The sequence below is a fragment of the Schistocerca piceifrons genome, unplaced genomic scaffold, assembly GCF_021461385.2.
Source record: "Schistocerca piceifrons isolate TAMUIC-IGC-003096 unplaced genomic scaffold, iqSchPice1.1 HiC_scaffold_2171, whole genome shotgun sequence".
Classification (NCBI taxonomy): Eukaryota; Metazoa; Arthropoda; class Insecta; order Orthoptera; family Acrididae; genus Schistocerca; species Schistocerca piceifrons.
In genome coordinates this window covers 2,412,937-2,430,142 of record NW_025728088.1, presented here as the reverse complement: position 1 = coordinate 2,430,142, position 17,206 = coordinate 2,412,937, and the positions used below count along the sequence as shown (strand labels likewise).

The 17,206-nt window shown below is 42.1% G+C and overlaps 1 protein-coding gene across 1 annotated transcript in view; it reads left to right on the top strand.

Moving 5' to 3' along the window:
- LOC124742185 (F-box/LRR-repeat protein fbxl-1-like) overlaps positions 1-17,206 on the top strand; it is a 91,286-nt gene that overhangs the window by 29,734 nt on the left and 44,346 nt on the right. Inside the window, exon 3 of the mRNA XM_047248766.1 lies at positions 10,149-10,456. Coding sequence (XP_047104722.1) covers positions 10,149-10,456 — 308 coding nt within the window. The remainder of the gene's footprint in view (positions 1-10,148; positions 10,457-17,206) is intronic.

The following is a 17,206-nucleotide window of genomic DNA, read 5'->3' as shown; positions in this document are numbered from 1 at the left end:
CAGATGAGAAAGATGATACCACACTGTCAGTATTGTAAACTCCACATGAAATGGAGAATGAGAAAACATTTGAGTAAATGTATCGAAAAGAAACTAAACTAAACTACGCCCGAACAGGCCGTGAAGGCACAACGGTACCAACCGGCTGCCGTGCCGTCCTCAGCCCACAGGTGTCACCGGATACAGAGGGGGACATGGTCAGCACACTGCTCTCCCGGCCGTACGTACGTTTAAGAGACCGGAGCTGCCACTTCTCGATTGAGTAGCTCCTCAGTTTGCCTCGCGAGGGCCGAGTGCACCCCGTTTGCCGACAGCGGTCGGCAGATCGGATGGTGACCTGTCCGAGTGCTAGCCCGGCCCGACAGTGCTTAACTTTGGTAATCTGGTGGGAACAGATGTTACCACTATGGCAAGGCCACTGCCAAATGTATTGAGATGAAGCTAACATAAATGCTGTGAAGTATAAAATTATGAATGTTTGCCTGATGTCATTTGGGCAGGGAATGTTAGTAAGACTACATATTTTAGAGGCAGACCAGAACTTAACTACAGGAAAGAAGGAAAGACATTCAAACAAGTGTAGGCTGAGTGGTTATTCAGAGATGAAGAGGCAGACAGCTGCATCAAACTAGGCAACTCATACAAATCTCTGGATGTAAGAATTTGTAGGGAAATTGAACTGAACTGTTTTGTAGCCTCTGCCATAGGTAAACAGGTGGCAGACTTTGGTTCATTGGTAGAACACTAAGAAAATAGAATGAGTGCACAAAAGAGATTGCTTGCAAAACACTTCTGCAATCCATTCTAGAATAATGCTCAGGTGTGTGAGACCCATACCAGACAAGACTGATAGGGAATATTCAGAGGATAGAAAGAAAGGCAGCCCAAATGATCACAGGCTTGTCTGACCCGTGAGAGAGTGTCACAGATATACTGCGGATACTGAATTGACAGACTCATCTACATCTACATCTGCATCTATACTCTGCAAACCACGGTGAGCTACACGGCGGAGAGTATGTCCCGTTTTACCAGTTACTGGGGTTTCTTCCTGTGACATTCGTGTATGGAGCATGGGAAGAATGATTGTTTAAATGCCTCTGTGTGTGCAGTAATTATTCTAATCGTACCATCGCGCCACCTCTGTGAGCAATACGTAGGGAGTTGTAGTACATTCCTAGAGTAATTATCTAAAGCCAGCTCTTGAGGGATCATTAACAGAGTTTGTTGGGATAGTTTACATTTATCTCCAAGAGTCTTCTGGTTCAGTTCCTTCAGTATCTTTGTGACAGTCTCCCACAGATTAAAAAACCTGTGACCATTAGTGTTCCCCTTCTCTGTATACATTAATATCCCCTGTCAGTCCTATCTGGTACGGCTCCTACCCACTGGAGCAATATTTTAGGATAGGTCACACGAGTGATTTGTAAACAAAACTCTGTTGTAAACTGATAGCACTTCCCTAGTATTCTACCAATAAACTGAAGTCTACTACGTGCTTTATCCATGACTGAACCTATGTGATTATTCCATTTCATGTACCTACAAAGCATATACAAGCACCTGGTTGTAGAGATGGCTGATTCCAGCAGTGACTCATTGGTATTTTGGTCATAGGTTACTACATTTTTTTCATTTTGTGAAGTGCAAAATTTTACATTTCTGAACATTTAGAGCCAGTTGCCATACTCTGCATCATGTTGAAATCTTATCAAGATCTGACTGAATATTTATGCGGTTTCTCTCAATTAGTACTTCATTATAGATAGCTGAATCATCTGCAAAAAGACTGGTTTTACTATTCATATTGCCTACAAGTCATTAATATACAACATGAACAGCAATGGTCCCTGGTGCACAGCCAAAGTTACTTCTACATCTGATGATGGCTCTCCATCCGAGATAACAGGCTGCACTCTCCCTACCAAAAAGTCCTCAACCCAGTCACAAATTTCATTTGATACCCATATGATCATACTTTTGACATTGCAGTACTAAGACAATTGCTTTTTGGAAATCGAGAAACACTGCGTCTACCTGGTTGCCTTGATCCAAAGCTTTCAGTATGACATGTGAGAAAAGTGCAAATTGGGATTTTCACATGATCAATTTTTTAAAAAACCGTGCATCACTTCTACAACGCTTCTTGTAGATGAGTGTGACCTGTGCCATTTTTTCAAAAATTCGGCACGGCTTTTTGTTCGAGGATCTACGATAGATTGTAGTGAGGAGAGGGGTTAACTTGGCTGCAAATTCAGCAGAGAATCTGACAGGAACTCCATTGGGCCCTGGAGCTTTGTTTAGTTTTAACAATTTCAGCTGTTTCTCAGCACCATTGACACTAACACTTATTTAATTCATCTTTCCAGTGGTTTGAGGATTAAATTGGAGCAATTCTCCTGGGTTTTCCTTTGTAAAGGAACATTTGAAAATTGAGTTAAGCATTTCACCCTTTCATCTACATCTACATCATACTCTGCAAGCCACCTAATGATGTGTAGTGGAGGGTACTTTCACTACCACTTTTTGACCCTGCAACCCTGTTCCACTCCTGAATAGTGTGTGGGAAGATTGATTGTCGGTAAGTCTCTGTATTAGCTCTAATTTCTTGAATTTTCTCCTCGTGGTTAATACACGGGATGTATGTCGGGGCGAAGTAATATGTTGTCGGACTCCTCCTGAAAAGTGCTGTCCTGAAATTTCAATAGGAAATCTCTCCGTGATGCACAATGCCTCTCTTGTAACATCTACCAGTGGAGTTTGTATAACATCTCTGTAATGCTCTCTCGCCAGCTAAAAGATCCCGTGATGAAATGTGCTGCTCTTTGTTGGATCTTCTTTATCTTCTCTACCAGTTCTACCTGATAGGGATCCCAGATAGATGAACAATACTCAAGAATCAGATGAACAAGTGTCTTATAAGCCACTTCTTTTGTGAATCAGTTATATTTCCTTAAGATTCTTCCGATGAATCTGAGTCTTGTGTCTGCTTTTCCCAGTATCTGTTTTATATGGTCATTCCACTTAAGGTCACTCTGGATAGTTACACTTGGATATTTTATGGCAGACACTGTCTCAAGGTGTTTGTCATCAATAGTGTAGCTGTACAGTAATGGATTTCTTTTTCTATGTATGCGCAAGATGTTACATTTATTTATGTTCAGGGTCAACTGCCAGAGTCTGTTCCATTCATCAATTCTCTACAGGTTGTTCTGCAAATTCTTATTATCTTCTGATGTTGCTACTTTGGTATAGACAACTGTGTCATCTGCGAATAACCTTAAAGAGCATCCGATGCTTTCTTCTAAATCATTTATGTATATTGTTAACAGCAACGGTCCTATCACACTTCCCTGTGGTACTCCGAATATTACCTTTACACCTGTCGATTTAGTTCCATTAAGAGCAACATGTTGAGTTCTGTCTGCAAGAATGTCTTGAATCCAATTGCAGGTCTGCTGTGATACTCCGTAACCACATATTTTTTTCATTAAATGGCAATGAGGGACGGTGTCAAATGCCTTACTGAAATCAAGGAACACGGCGTCAACCTGAGCAGCATTGCCCACTGTGCTGTGGATCTCATGGAGGAATAGAGTGGGCTGAGTTTCACAGGATTCCTATTTGTGGAATCCATGTTGATTTTTGTAAAGGAGATGTTCATTTCCAAAAATGTCATAATTCTTGAGCATAAAACATGTTCCATAATTCTACAACAGATTGACATCAATGATATACGTCTGTAACTGTGTGGATCTGTCTTACGGCCTTTCTTAAAAACGGGAATGACCTGCCTTTTTTCCAGTTGTTAGGTATTTTTCATTGCTCAAGCGATCTGCAATAAATTACTGCTAGAAGGGGAGCAAGTTCTTTTGCATAATCTTTATAGAATCTTATAGGTATCTCATCTGGGTCTCAAACCTTTCCACTATTAAGATATTGTAGCTGCTTTTCAGTTCCGTGATCAGTTATCTAAATATCTGCCACTTCGATGTTCGTACGATGATTGAAAGTCCACGGTGAAGCAGCTTCAGAAGACCGAATTCAGTATTTTGGCCTTCTCTTTGTTATCTTCCATTTTGGTGCCAGTGTGGTCACCAAGAGAATGAATAAATGATTTTGACCCACTTACTGATTTTACATACAACCAAAATCTCGTAGTCTTCGTTGATCCATTATGGACGCTGGCATGAACTTCCTGATGCGATAATTTACCAACAGCCATATGTATTGTAGAAATTTATTTTATTTTATGAAATTCTATGTGCTATCAGTTTCGGCATTACATTGATGCCATCTTCAGGCCCCACACGTCATAGTCGTAAAATTGCTATACACGGAGGGAGCCATATAACTGGATCCGTGATTCAAATCATTGTGCAACAGCTCTTGGTGGCCAGGCGACACAGCCTCTCTTAGGGTTTTTTCTCAGATTTGTTGACAATGTCTTCCTTTCAAAATCATTGAACGCTTCTCTCATTGCTCTCCTTACACTCATTTTCGCTTTGTTCAGCTTTTGTTTGTCACCTAGGTTTTTACTTCTCTTGAATCTGAGTTGAAGTGCTCTTTGTTTATGTAGTGCTTTTCTAACATGACTATTACACCATGGTGGATCTTTTCCATCTCTTAAAACATTACTCATAACATACTTGTGTAGGGCATATTGAACGATGCCTTTGAATTTTTTCCATTTGTTCTCCACATCTTTGTCCTCATCACCAAATATTTGATACTAACTGCTGAGATATTCTGAAATTTATATCCTGTCACCCTTGCTGAGCAAATATGTCTTCCTACCTTTCTTAACATTCCTTGTAGGACCCGTCATCATAGATTCTGTTACAGCCTTGTGATTACTGATACCTTTCTCTGCGTTAACTGATTTTATAAGTTCAGGTATGTTTGTTGCCAGGAGGTCTAAAACGTTATCCTCTTGAGTTGGTTCTCTAACTATCTACTCAAAGTAATTTTAGGGCAAGACATCCAGGACAATGGCTCATGATTCTCTGTCTCTGGCACCACTTTTGATGGCATAACACTTCCAATCTATACCTGGCAAGTTGAAGTCACCCCCTATTACAGCGGCACAATCAGAAAAATTACTAATGATATTGTGCAAGTTCTGTCCGAAGCATTCTACAACTACAGATCCTGACCCAGGTGGTCTATGAAAGCATTGGATAACCATTGTTGACCGTTATTTGATACTCAATTTCACCCAGATTAATTCACATTCAGAGTCCGTGGTAACCTCACTAGATATTATCGAATTTTTTACTGCAATATGCACGCTGCCACCATTGGCGACTAACCTATCCCTAGGATAAACATTCCAGTCTGAACTTAGGATTTCATTATCACTGATGTCTGGTTTCAACCAGCTTTCTGTTCCCAATACTAACTGTGCAATGCCACCTTCAGTAAGCGATACTAATTCTTGGACCTTTCCTGGGATGCTCCTGCAGTTTACTAAAATCATATTAATCTTTCTATCTCTGATCTGCGAGGACCAAGAATCTCCGTGGTTGCTGTGGTTGATTTGACATGCAAATCATCTTTGCTCCCAAGGGAGGAGTTCTCTAACCTGAAACAGCTCCGTGTGCACACCACACATACTCCACTACTCTAGTAGCCGCATCCTGCATTTATAGTTCAATTCTTTTATCTTGGCGGCTTGCGCATGCCCGCCCAGATGCGGGAGATTGCTGCGTTGCCAGTTGCAAACGACGTACACGCCAAGAGAAGCAGCGCCAACTTATGTTTAGGCGGGAGCGCGCAGTTTATGAAGTAAAGCCACCACGGCCGCACTAACCCTTTCGCTGCTAAGAGACGTGCTCCCCGCATTCCGTTTAACAAAAGTCCTGGAGTACTCTAAAATATCAAGCAAAATACCGACAAACACTGTTGGTATGACTACGAATTGCTCACGTTTCATCGAAGTACAATAGGAAATAAACAATTACCGCTTTTCTTTATTGCAAAAAAGCGGTTCGTGAGAATGATACAAACACCTTTCCTTGCTATCACCTGAATTAGGAGGCTTATTGCTTGTTTGGCTTAATTAATTAATAGAATATGAAGCAGTTGGTATAAAGAATGCTTTTTCCAAACTTTCTATAAAAAAAAGTCTGCTATCAAGACTTTGCTTTTGTTCGATTACTTTATATATGACTGAACGTTTCTAAAACTTAAGACACTCGTCCGTGCTCTGCACTGCAGTCAAGTTCTGGCAACGTCGTTCTCTGTTCATCGGCTGACTGTGTTTTGTGACGTCAGATGCGCAGAAAGAACCTAAACTTGCCCGCCGTCGTAAATGACGCGCACTTTAGTGCACGCCTGACCTATTAATAGGAACCTTAAAATTGTGCACCCGATAGCGGAGGTCGTGAAATTTGCATCCGATACTGCCACAGAGTCGTCTGAGCCTCTGGTTTAGATCTTCCACTCTGCTCCAAATCGGAGGACCACGATCAACCCTGGGTACGATGCTACAAATAGACAGCTCAGCCTGCAACCTGCGTGCAAATTCTGAGGCAGTGGCTACCTTCGCCTTACACGCTTAATTACGGTTATATCTGTTATTGGTTGCTGATTTTTAAGTACTTTGTCACACACAATGATGATGGTTAACATTCACAACAATCCTCACTGCAATCGACGGTCGTTACTGGCAGACGCGGTTCATGCGAAACACAAAATTCGGCACTTGTCACTTTCGGTTTTATATCACTCACAAATCGGTATTGATGAGGGTCAACCCCACAACGATAATGGGGATGCGCTCATTTGTTACACTTCCGTGAATTTACAATTTACTCCTCATTCGGCACATCCGCCATTGACACCATACTCGGCTCGACCACCCTTCTTGCCCATCTTCTCAGTACTGCCGCTCACTTGACACTCCTCTCACTGCCTCCTGCAGCGCTCGACAATCGACTCCTGTCTACTATTGACCTGGGCGTCAGATACTAGTATCTGTGTTCATGGGATCACAGATCCCTTACAACATTAATCTCATTTCCTTCTTTCAAGACATTGTCCATTCTGTTCAGCTGCTCTTCCAGGTCCTTTGCTGTCTTTGAGAGAATTACAATGTCATCGGCAAACCTCAAAGGTTTTATTTCTTCTCCATAAATTTTAATTCTTTCTCCAAATTTTCTTTTGTTTCCTTTACTGCTTGCTCAATATACAGATTGAATAATATCAGGGATAGGCTACAACCCTGTCTCACTCCCTTCTCAACTGCTGCTTCCCTTTCATGCCCTTTGACTCTTATAATTGCAATCTGGTTTCTGTACAAGTTGTAAATAGTTTTTCGCTCCATGTAAATAACACCTGCTACCTTCAGTATTTGAACAAGATTATTCCAGTCAACATTGTCAAAAGCTTTTTCTGAGTTTACAAATGCTAGAAACATAGGTTTGCCTTTCCTTAACCCATCTTCCAAGTTGTAGGGCCAGTATTGCCTCACATTTTTCAACATTTCTACAGAATCCAAATTGATCTTCGGTGACTCGGCTTCTACCAGTTCTTCCATTCGTCTGCAAAAAATTCGTGTTAGTATTTTGCAACCGTGACGTATTAAACCGATAGTTTGGTAATTTTCACATCTATCAACACCTGCTTTCTTTGGGATTGAAATTATTGTATTCTTCTTGAAGTCTAAGGGTATTTCACCTGTCTCGTACATCTTTCTCACCAGATGGAAGAGTTTTGCCATGACAGGCTCTCACATGGCTGAGTGTTGTGGAGTGTTGTCTACTTCCCAGGCCTTGTTTTGACTTAGGTCTTTCAATGCTCTGTCAAATTCTTCAGCCGTATCATATCTCCCATTTCGTTTTCATCTACGTCATCTTGCATTTCCATAATATTACCCTCAAGTACATTACCCTTGTATAGACCCTCAATATACTCCTTCCACCTTTCTGCATTTCCTTCTTTGCTTAGGGCTGGTTTTCCATCTGCGCTCATCTTTACAGTTGACCTCTAGCCATCCCTGCATAAGCATTTTGCCCTCCCTGTCGAATGAGCCCGCCCCCCCCCCCCCCCCCCCTCAGGCACTGAGTGCACCTGATGTTCTTTCCCGTCCCTTGCTGCCATTTCCCTGAGGGGTACCACCATTCACCGTACATTCAAAGTGCTGACGATTAATTGACCCCTACCCTTTTGCGTTTGCTTCCTCTCGACACTGGACAAAACAGGTTTCCCCACAACAGGTGTAGTGGGTCCCACTGGCTCAGTTTCAGTGAAAGACGGCACTTCGAACTTGTCGGTTAGGGGGATCGGTACGACAGTCTGAATCCTCCTCGGTCACCATCCGCCCTGTACAAGCCACGCAAAGTCAGTTGGACAGGTAATGACAGATCCTGTACTTTCTGCAGAGGAGGCAGGATCCACAGGAGAAGAGGTACCTCTGGTAGAGGTATCACAGGTACACGACTCTCGGGAGTTCTTCCGACACACCAATTCGCAGCAGCTGTCAATCGTTTGTCAGTAGTCGTGGTAATTTCCGACTGCTTCTGAACGTCGACCAACTCGTATAGTTTACATATATCTTGAGAAAGCCTGTTAAAAGCTTCAAGAACATAATTCTATAAATATACTACATCCCCTTATATATATTGCTCACATAAGGATTGTGAGAACAAGAGTAGGTTATTTACAGCATTCAGAGGGGCATTCAAACAATCATTCTTCCTGTGCTCCGTACACGAATGGAATGGAAACAAACCCTAATAGATGACACAGTGGGTCATCCCCTCTTCCACTCACTTTGTAATGAAGCAAGGTTGCCCACTGATATCCTGTTTTGGTTTTACACTGCTTTAGTAACTTAGTTAAGCAATGAACTTGTATTTTTTTTCATTTTCACTACTCAGATTCCGACTACAGATTCTGTGACGTTCAGCCTCATCGTACAGAATTCAGAAACAGTTTAAATAAAATTCCCCTTGTAAAATCTATTATTTCAGTACATTCTAATGTCCATTCTGAAAGTAATGAGCTAATTAGTTTTATTGGAAATGCATCATATTAACAGTTATGAACAATGACATATATTGTGCAATACATATTAAATAAAATTCGAGTGAGCTAATAGATTGAATTCAGCTAGAAGACTGCATCCAAAAGAAAGCCTAAATTTTACTGATTCCAGCAAAGTGTTTAAATTAACCTAAAGTCTATTAATTAAATAGATATTAAGACTTGAAATCTGCAGCCTGTATGACTTTAAGTGCCAATTGGGACCAAACTACTGTATAATTCCGAGATCTGTTTTGATACTTTTGCTACCTATATTTTCTTCGTAAAATGACTCCAGTCTCAACTTTGTAAGTGCATTAATTAAGAATTAAGTAAATTTGAATATGTAAAAATTATTGTTCAAGAGGTGCCATGGTTATAAGTCAGGAATTCCCACGGCGGATGCATAAGTTAGTTCCCTGTATTTAAATTGATACAGCTCACTCATGTTATTTAAGTAATAAAACCCTATAGTTAACTTCAAAACCAATTAGAAAGGATCATTTTAACCCTGGGAAATTATAAAGTATGATATATTAACTTGACGATTAAGTGTAAGAGGCCTGGTCACATGAATATTGTGTGTGCGAGTGATAACAAATAAATCACACTGTGGTTGACATAAATGTTCAACAGTGAATACGATCTTGACTTTTGATTTTGGAAAACTTAACCTAGGATCCTGGCTTCTTAATTTCAGTGTGATTTAGGTGAGACAGACGCAGCTACCGGGAAGACAATATTGAATAAGCAAAGCAAGGTAGGTCGAGAACACTGCGCACTATCTACTGGGTGAGGAAATGTTTCAAAACCGGTTCATCCAGTTGTGACATGAACTTTAAGTGGCACAAATACATGATACATGTCCCGGCACGCTCCAACTTCACTGCAGTTTGCTGAGTGTGGATGTAGATGGTGTTCTTACACTCATTTTCACATTAACGAGAATGCAGCTGTATAAATTCGTAGAGAATATTAATAGCAATACTGGTATTGAGAAGGTTGGTTTCAGTGTATGAAATATGACAATAGTAAATGAATAGTTACATCCCATAATGAGATGTAATCTATGGAAAATACTGATGTACTAACAAATACACTGCAATTTGTTCTCCCTGCAGCTCCTGAAGTACATATTTGAGAAGTGTCCGAAGATAGAGAAGCTGATAATCGCCAACAACTTACTGGCCGACCGACAGTACGTGGAGTTGGTGTCGCGCCTGGAACACTTGCAGAGCCTGGAAGTGTTCGAGAATCGAAGAGGTGTGGGGCCCGTGGTGCTGCGCTTCCTGGCAGACACCTGCTCGAAGTTGCGGGAGATAAACCTCAGCTGTGACTACCACCCACTGGAGGACGTCGAGTACTTTGTGAAGGCCAAGAGCGACACACTCACTTCTGCCACCGTGCGCTGGACCATGGCGGGGAAGAGGTGAGTCTGTCGGTATCTTTCTCCGCGTTCTGGTATGTCACCTAAATTCACACAGACGTAAAATACTCCACGAGCCAGTGTACGGTGCGTGGCGGAGGATACCTTTTACCACCTCTAGTCACTATCTTTCCTGCTACACTTGTAAATGGAGCAAGCTGAAAAGTGGCTATCTGTTCTCCTCTGTACCAGTGCCGATTTCTCTTACCTTACCTTTGTGGTCATTATGTGATACGTATGTCGCTTGCTGTAGAATCGTTCTGCGGTCTGTCACAAATGCCAGTTATCTAAATATTCTCAATAGTGCTTCACAAAAATGATATTTTCTTCCCTACAGGCATTCGGATTTCAGTTCTCAGAGTATTTCTGCAATACGCGTTGATCAAACCTGTAACAGATTTCAAATCTGAAATAATTGCATGTATTCCTTTAATCCAATCTGGTATGGATTCCAAACACTTGAGCAGCATTCAAAACACAAGTATTCTATTTGCAGACTTCTTTATAGCTAAGCTACATTTCCATAAAATTCTCCCAAAAAACTAAAGTCAACCACTTGCCTTCTCTTTACACACTCATTCCATTTCCTATCACTTTGCTACATTATGCCTAGATGTTCTGTCAGGCCACACACCACTAATACTGTATTCAGACATTACAGAATTGTTTTTCGTAGTCATTTTTATTAACTTACATTTCCCCACATTTAGAGCAAGCTGCCATCCATCTCATAAAATAGAAACTCTGTCTAAGACGTCCTGAATCTTCCTACAATCACTCAAAGATGACACTTTCCATAAACTACAGCATCAGAAAATTTTCAGTGTCAATGAACTTATTGTATGAAACTTCCTGGCAGATTAAAACTGTGTGCCAGACAGAGACACAAACTCGGGCAAGTGCTCTACCATCTGAGCTACCCGAGCACGACTCATGAGCCATCCTCACAGCCTCAGTTCTGCCATTATCTCGTCTCCTACCTTCCAGACTTCACAGAAACTCTTCTGTTAACCGTGCAGAACTTATTGTATAGCGTACGGGGCCTGAAGATGGCAACACAAACACGAATTGCCGAAACTGGTTGCTTTCAAAATAAAATAAAATAAAATATCTTAAAGTGTACAGCTGTCGGTAAGGTTTATTGACATTGAAAAGTACATACTAGCCGATGTCCCCTAATTGCAACGGACCGACTGAGATTGTCAGAAAATTGTTGCTGTTCACCCTATCTGTCTGGTCATTTGTGTATATAGATGTACAGAGGACAAGAGTGGTCCTAGCACACTTCCCTGGGGAAATCCTGATGGTTACTTTCTCTGTGAGGAACATTCACTGTCCTCATTGATGAGGATTTAAATTGGAAAAAACAAATTTTGGAATTCCTGAAACAACTTAGTTCACCCACATTTGCGCTTAGAAACATTGAAAATCCCACGGAAAGACAAAACAGTAAGCTGACATTTTGTATATTTTAATTCTATAACATCATATGAAATAATTTTCTGGGATAACTCATCTTTAAAAAAGAAAGTCTTCATAACTCAAAAAGGGCTGTAAGAATAATATGTGTTGCTCACCTGTGATCAACTTGTAGACATCTGTTTAAGGAGTTCTGACTACTGCTTCCCAGTGTATTTATCCCCTCATGAAGTTTGTTGTAAATAATCCACTACAGTTCGAAAGGAGCAATGATGTACAAAATTACAATAGGAGAAGGAGAAATGACATTCATCACTCCACATTAAGGTTGTCTTTTGCACAAAAAGGGGTGCACAGTGCTGTAACTAACATTTTTGATCACTTACACAAGGACATAAAATGTCTGACAGGCAGCCAAGTAAAATTTGAAAACAAATTAAAAAACTTTCTACTTGACAACTCCTGTTCTGTACAAGAATTTCCATTATTGTAACATGTAAAATGTTGTGGGTAAGAATTACTAACTCACATCTGCATATTTAATACATAATAAAAAAAACTTATAAATGTTCAGCATATAGCCATATTTACAAATTAATTTGCACTGCGAACATCAAATAAGACTCGTTTGACGATTACGATTTATCATGCAAAAATGATCCGTGGAACACGAAATGAACTAACTAACTTTTCTATTACGTAAACACTCTTAGAGACGCTTACTTATCTGAGAACCTATTCTACGAGCTCGAACCTTCATTAACGGTCTGCTGTTTGGCACCGTGTTGAATGCTTCCTGCAGATCTAGGAATTTGCAGTCTGCCTGTTGCCCTCGATTTACAGTTTGCAGGACATCGTGTGAGAAGAGGACGAGCCGAGTTTCACCGGAATGGTGATATCTAGATCCCTATCGATTTTTGGATACGAGCTTTTCTCTCTCGAGAAGATTTGTTGTAATGGAAACTCCGGGTAGGAATATCGACAATGTAGGAAAAGACAGATTGCTACTTACCATAAAGAAGACATATTTAGTTACAGACGAGCACAATTTAAAGACATTTATATAAAGCTTTCAGCCACAGCCATCATCAGTACAAGAAAGCATACCTCACGCAGACACGACCACCGACTTCAGTTTCTCGGGCCGGAATGCGACTGCGATGTGGGATACAAGCGACAATCTGGACGGGCAAGGAAGGGGAAGGGGCGGTAGTGTATGAGTGCAGAGAGAGACAAACACTGCCTAGCGGAGTGAGTGGGGACTCGAATGCTGACGAGTGCGGCGTTAGGAGGTCGTGGGACAGGTAGGTAGGGAAAACAAGGAGCAAACGAGGAGAGGAGCGAGGAAATGTGGGCAGGTGTAATGGCAGAGAATAGCAAACAAGGAAGGTGGGAGATGGGAATGGAGAGGAGATAACAGAATGTAGGGGAGTGGAAACTGTCGGATACAGAGTGCAGGAACAGTATGTTACTGTAGGTTGAGTTTGGGATAGTTACAGGAGCACAGTTCGGAGAGGCTGGTAGTGAATGGGAGGACCCAGATGCCCCGGGTAACGATGCAGGCGTCGAAATCGAGCAAATTATGTTCAGCTGCACGCCATGCCCCAGGGCGGTCCACTTCGCTCTCGGCCACAGTTTGGCAGTGGCCGTTCCTCCCGGTGGACAGCTGGCTGGTAGTCGTACTGATATGAAAAGCTGTGGAGCGGTTGCAACAGAGCTGGTAAATGGCGTGGCTGCTTTCACAGAAGGCCTGGCCCCTGATAGGGTGACAGCACTGGAATAGGGAGTGTTGGGTGACTGACTGAGCCAATTTTTCACCTCCGTCTTCCTCAGAGATATCTCGTCAATGTGCTAACACGAGGATCAGTAGTGTGTCACACAATTATGAGGCTAAGTAAGCAACATCGTTAAGCTTCAGAATCACCACTCTACCATTCCAGCATACCCCCATACTAAGGTATTTGGAATAAAACTGGTTGGACTGCATTGATTTGTACTATTTTTAGGTCGGGTCCTGCCTTCTATTGCACGATTCCTCCCACGTCGACTTACGAGGGTTGCCCAGAAAGTAATGCACCACATTTTTTTTTCTTCAACAACTCTTTATTGAACGTAATGAGAATTACACACACACAATAATGGTGTTTCATCTGTTGCTGTTGTTGTGGTCTTCAGTCCTGAGACTGGTTTGATGCAGCTCTCCATGCTACTCTATCCTGTGCGAGCTTGTTCATCTCCCAGTACCTACTGCAGCCTACATCCTTCTGAATCTGCTTAGTGTATTCATCTCTTGGTCTCCCTCTACGATTTTTACCCTCCACGCTTCCCTCCAATACTAAATTGGTGATCCCTTGATGCCTCAGAACATGTCCTACCAACCGATCCCTTCTTCTGGTCAAGTTGTGCCACAAATTTCTCTTCTCCCCAATCCTATTCAATACCTCCTCATCAGTTATGTGATCTACCCATCTAATCTTCAGCATTCTTCTGTAGCACCACATTTCAAAAGCTTCTATTCTCTTCTTGTCCAAACTAGTTATCATCCATGTTTCACTTCTATACATGGCTACACTCCATACGAATACTTTCAGAAACGACTTCCTGACACTTAAATCTATACTCGATGTTAAAAAATTTCTCTTCTTGAGAAATGCTTTCCTTACCATTGCCAGTCTACATTTTATATCCCCTGTACTTCAACCATCATCAGTTATTTTGCTCCCCAAATACCAAAACTCCTTTACTACTTTAAGTGTCTCAGTTCCTAATCTAATTCCCTCAGCATCACACAACTTAATTCAACTACATTCCATTATCCTCGTTTTACTTTTGTTGATGTTCATCTTATATCCTCCTTTCAAGACACTGTCCATTCCATTCAACTGCTCTTCCAAGTCCTTTGCTGTCTCTCACAGAATTACAATGTCATCGGCGAACCTCAAACGTTTTATTTCTTCTCCATGGATTTTAATACCTACTCCGAATTTTTCTTTTGTTTCCTTCACTGCTTGCTCAATATACAGATTGAATAACATTGGGGAGAGGCTACAACCCTGTCTCACTCCCTTCCCAACCACTGCTTCCCTTTCACGCCCCTCAACTCTTATAACTGCCATTTGGTTTCTATACAAATTGTAAATAGCCTTTCACTCCCTACATTTTACCCCTGCCACCTTCAGAATTTGAAAGAGAGTATTCCAGTCAACATTGTCAAAAGCTTTCTGTAAGTCTACAAATGCTAGAAACATAGGTTTGCCTTTCCTTAATCTACACACCCTATTTTTCTATGTAATCTCCATCCTGTTCTACAGCCTTCCTCCGGCACGAGACGAGGGCGTGTGTGCCCTGTCGGTACCGATCCTTGTTCTGGGGCCAGAGCCAGTGCTTCACTGTCTGAATCGTCTCCTCATTGCCCTCAAAATGTCTTCCACGAATTGCATCCTTTAATGGCCCAAACAAGTGGAAGTGCGAGGGGGCTAGGTCAGGTGCGAGAGCTGTCAACGGTCTCCCCGACCGCTGAAAATCGTGGAGCTCTGCCGAACTGCCTTCGTGTCACTTCACCCTCAGTGCCCAACAACTGACTGTACTTCTGTCAACAGCAGGTACTCCTTAAACTCTGGACAATCGTTTTTGAGTATTCCCCACAATTTCTTTTCCTGCAGCGAGTCATTCGATGACGGCACATCACTCGTAACGTCTGTCACCTACAGACGCCATTCTGAAACTGTCCCGAAGCTACGCTATCCGTCGGAAGTGACTGAAACTTGGCACACTCTCTCAGGAGACTTCAAATAATACGTATGTAATGTTTTGCATTTGTAGCATTGTTTCTGGCTGAAAAAATAAAATGCTTTGCATTATTTTCTAGGCAACCCTTGTATTAATGAGAGCATGTAGTTGTCTCAGAGATGAGGCAACAGAGCTTACCTCATCATCTGTGTCATATCTACTAAGAAAAGTAAAGCTGTGCCAATAGACATTTTTGCTGGATCTGAGCTTTGCAGGTTTGTGTAGTCTGTACTTGAAGCAGCCCATTAGTTAGCTGGCTGGCACATACATTCCAGTGTCGACTACAAGCTCGACGAGAGGTGCTTGATAAGTTATGGATGGTGTTGCATAAAGTGTGAAACCTTTTATCTCTTCTATATCTGTCCCTCTCCTCTTTGTGGCAGTGTGGAAGCTAATTTCATCTCTGCAATCTAGCCATTGTCCAGACTCGAAATCAATGTAAGGCGGTCTTGCAGTAGTTTGCGCACGCACACACAACTGTTTTGAATTTAAATTCTCAGTTCAGAGGCAGTCAGAATCCAGATAGTGCCCAGCACTTTTAGCATCCCTAACGTACATCTACATCTACATCTAATCAAGATTTCACTAATCACTGTGAGGTGCTTGGCAGAGGGTACCTCCCACTGTACCTGTTATTAGGGTTTCTTCCTGTTCCACTCTTGTACAGAGTGCAGAAAGAATGATTGTTAATGCCTCTGTGCATGCTGTAATTATTCTGATCTTGCAACTTCCTGGCAGGTTAAAATGGTGTGCCAGACCGAGACTCAAACTCGGGACCTTTGCCTTTCGCAGGCAAGTGCTCTACCAACTGAGCTACCCAAGCACGACTCACGCCCCATCCTCACAGCTTTACTTCTGCCAGTACCTCATCTCCTACCTTCCAAACTTTACAGAAGCTCTCCTGGAACCATGCAGAACTAGCACTCCTGAAAGAAAGGATATTACGGAGACATGGCTTAACCACAGCCTGGGGGATGTTTCCGGAATGAGATTTTCACTCTGCAGCGGAGAGCTTCTGTAAAGTTTGGAAGGTAGGAGACGAGGTATTGGCAGAAGTAAAGCTGTGAGGACAGGGCGTGAGTCGTGCTTGGGTAGCTCAGTTGGTAGAGCATTTGCCTGCGAAAGGCAAAGGTCCCGAGTTCGAGTCTTGGTCCAGCACACCATTGTAATCTGCCAGGAAGTCTCATATCAGCACACACTCCATGCTAGTTCTGCATGGTTTGCAGGAGAGCTTCTGTAAAGTTTGGAAGGTAGGAGACAAGGTAGTGGCAGAAGTAAAGCTGTGAGGACGGGGCGTGAGTCGTGCTTGGGTAGCTCAGTTGGTAGAGCATTTGGCTGCAAAAGGCAAAGGTCCCGAGTTTGAGTCTCGGTCCGGCACACCGTTTTAATCTGCCAGGAAGCTTCATATCAGCGCACACTCCGCTGTACAGTGAAAATCTTCCTGTGTGAGTGATATGTAAGGCATTGTAGTATATTCTTAGAGTCAGCATTTAAAGCCAGTTCTTAGAACTTCAGTAGACTTTCCTGGTATGGTTTATGTCTCAC